Raw genomic sequence first — 2,558 nt, forward strand, 5'->3', positions numbered from 1 at the left:
AGAATACAGTGAGCACAAAAAGAAACAGTTTGTCTCCCCCACCCACACCGAAACAAAGAGATGCCCAAATTTCTTACATAATTGGGAAAGATAACCATGTCCACATTCCCAGGCACGTCAATTAGCAACTGCCTCAAAGAATACTCCCGAGAACCAGCTGGATGTAACAATTCATCAGTGTCTAGATGAATTATCCATTCAGCGCCAGCATCCTAGAATTATAATACACAAAATATTTGATTAGCTTTACAAGAAAAAATGGTACATTTCTGCTACACTTGTAATAATCCATACCCTTGCCATGACAATTGCCATCTCCATGTTGAGGGATTGCTTCACAAAAAGCTCATAATTGCAAGGCTTGTAAAAGAAACTTGACAGCCATGTTTCATTCCAGATCCGACTGAAGCATCAGGGACAAAAAGGTGTAAGAGAATGATAACCACTGCTAATATATCATATGAAAATTTCTGTAACTTAAGAGACCAATGTATTATATCCAGAAAGCTTATGGTAAGACACAGGAAGAAAGATAGTTGTTGGTTTACGATTTTAAAAAATGTTAAAAATGTATCCATTGAAAAATTAGTTGGCTTTGTCTATTTCATATAATTTATCTATGCTGTCAGCAAGCTCCAACACATATCAGAAGTGACCGACCTCTTAGCTTGTTGCTCTTCCAGCTCTGTGGTTCTGTATATTACTTTCACTCCCTGCAAAGGATAACCAAATTACGCACCCATTGATTCTGAATGAAAACATTATACCGTTAAACACAGAATATCATAATCATCAGATTGAAGTGACAGCCACCATGAATCCAGAAAAGATATCGCAAGATAAGTTATCACATAATCAGGTCCCTGCCCGACATGAACTTGGAGAAAAATAGATGGGGTGAGTTTGGGCAGGAGACAAGACTAGTAATTGGCAATTGATATAAATTGGTCATAATTTGTAGATGAGTTCTAGTTCATCACTGATGTTCATAAAGACAAAATACTGGCTACTACTGCCCCACTTCTCTCAGAGACCAAACACCAAACCGAAAGCCACCTAAGACTCTTAAGACTTGACAGAAGAAGCTCCATTCAACTTCAAATCACATGGTAATGTGTAAAGAGTCAACTAATGTTGGGTAGGTTGAATCTTAAGCTCCTAAAGGATTAGCAGAATAATATAACACTATGAATTTCGGAATTAGCACTGGGCTCCTAAATTAAAAATAAATAAAAATCAGGCAACCGTCCAATAAATTGCATTTTGAAGATACAGCTTCAACCGAAGACCAGATAGTTTTCAAGTCAAAATAATCCCACAATGATGGCTTATTCAGCATTTCATAGAGGTCAAAGTTATCAAAGTCATCCTACAATAACGGCTTATCCAGCATTCTATTTGAGGTCAAACTTATCCATTTTATATTATACATTACCAGACTATCAGTAATTCTTCAGGAATATAATCGCCCGTTGTCAGCTTATGTCAACTAATTGGAAAGTTTCTCAATAAGAATACTACAGCCTATTTAACTTATGTGACCATAACCTATTGATACAGCTTAAATCAAGTTACACTGAGGGATCAGGTTACAAGAAGTTACAAAAAAGTCACGACAAGCCCCCGTTTTATTCCCATTTTCTAAGAATGAGAATAAAAAATATAGCCGTTATGGAACCACACAAGAAATAGGAAGTCAAATATGACAGCTTGATGTAATGGACAACGGACATATTTTTCATTTTGTGGCCAAAGAATGGGAATCAAACGGGGGCTATATTTAACTTCTTGTGTACATTTTTATAATGTGAAACAATTGGTCTCTTATATGTTCTTTACTCATTAAGAAGCAACTCGTAACTGTTTGGTTTTTTTTTTTTTTTAGTCACAGCTAGTGACCTTTTCAACTGACCAAAGCCTAAATATCAATACTGTCCTCTGATCACGTTTCTTTGTAGAGCCATCTCTTCACTGTGTTTAAAGACAGGTAACCAGTTTTTCTTTATTTCTTTAGTTATAAGTAAGAAAATACAAGAGTATTTTACAATACAGTGTTTATGCAGATTAGATTTTGACCCAAAAGAAAATGGCTAGCAGGATACAAACTCACAGGAATGGATTCAAGGACTTTGGACACAGCAGGAGATGCAGCCTTCCCTTCAACAAAGAGAAAAAAGGTTGACACCCCAATAACTTTATGATAGAACATCCATGGCAAAATCTGCTCTAAGCCAGCAGACGTACTCGTTGTAATGCATATCTGCACATAATAGAGGAAGATAGTAAGGTCATCAGTCATCACCAATCGTTTATGCTGACGCATTATTTATTAGGAAACGAATTTATAATGAAATCAATTATGGAATGTGAAGAACTAGGGTGAATAACAAGTGCAGTTGGGTTTCGGTGGGCAAATCAGCATGAGAAAAGCACATCTATCATGTATCATATGGTTGGATGTAGCTGTTAAGTCGTATAATCTTATACTGGAGATAAGTATGTCCTGCCAACATTTCAATTCAATAATCAATGTGAATCAAAATCTAAGCCAATTTTCT

At 36.1% G+C, this 2,558-nt stretch overlaps 1 protein-coding gene across 1 annotated transcript in view; it reads right to left on the minus strand.

Moving 5' to 3' along the window:
* Window positions 1-2,323, minus strand: part of LOC111400448 (glycosyltransferase-like KOBITO 1) — an 8,863-nt gene extending 6,540 nt beyond the window's left edge. Inside the window, exons 1-4 of the mRNA XM_023027864.1 lie at window positions 2,111-2,323; window positions 661-713; window positions 295-403; window positions 8-212 (exon numbers count right to left, since the gene is read on the minus strand). Of these exons, the coding sequence (XP_022883632.1) occupies window positions 8-212; window positions 295-403; window positions 661-713; window positions 2,111-2,323 (580 nt within the window). The remainder of the gene's footprint in view (window positions 1-7; window positions 213-294; window positions 404-660; window positions 714-2,110) is intronic.
* Between the last annotated feature and the right edge of the window lie 235 nt (window positions 2,324-2,558).

Source organism: Olea europaea, chromosome 10 (genome assembly GCF_002742605.1).
Source record: "Olea europaea var. sylvestris chromosome 10, O_europaea_v1, whole genome shotgun sequence".
NCBI classification, from domain to species: Eukaryota; Viridiplantae; Streptophyta; class Magnoliopsida; order Lamiales; family Oleaceae; genus Olea; species Olea europaea.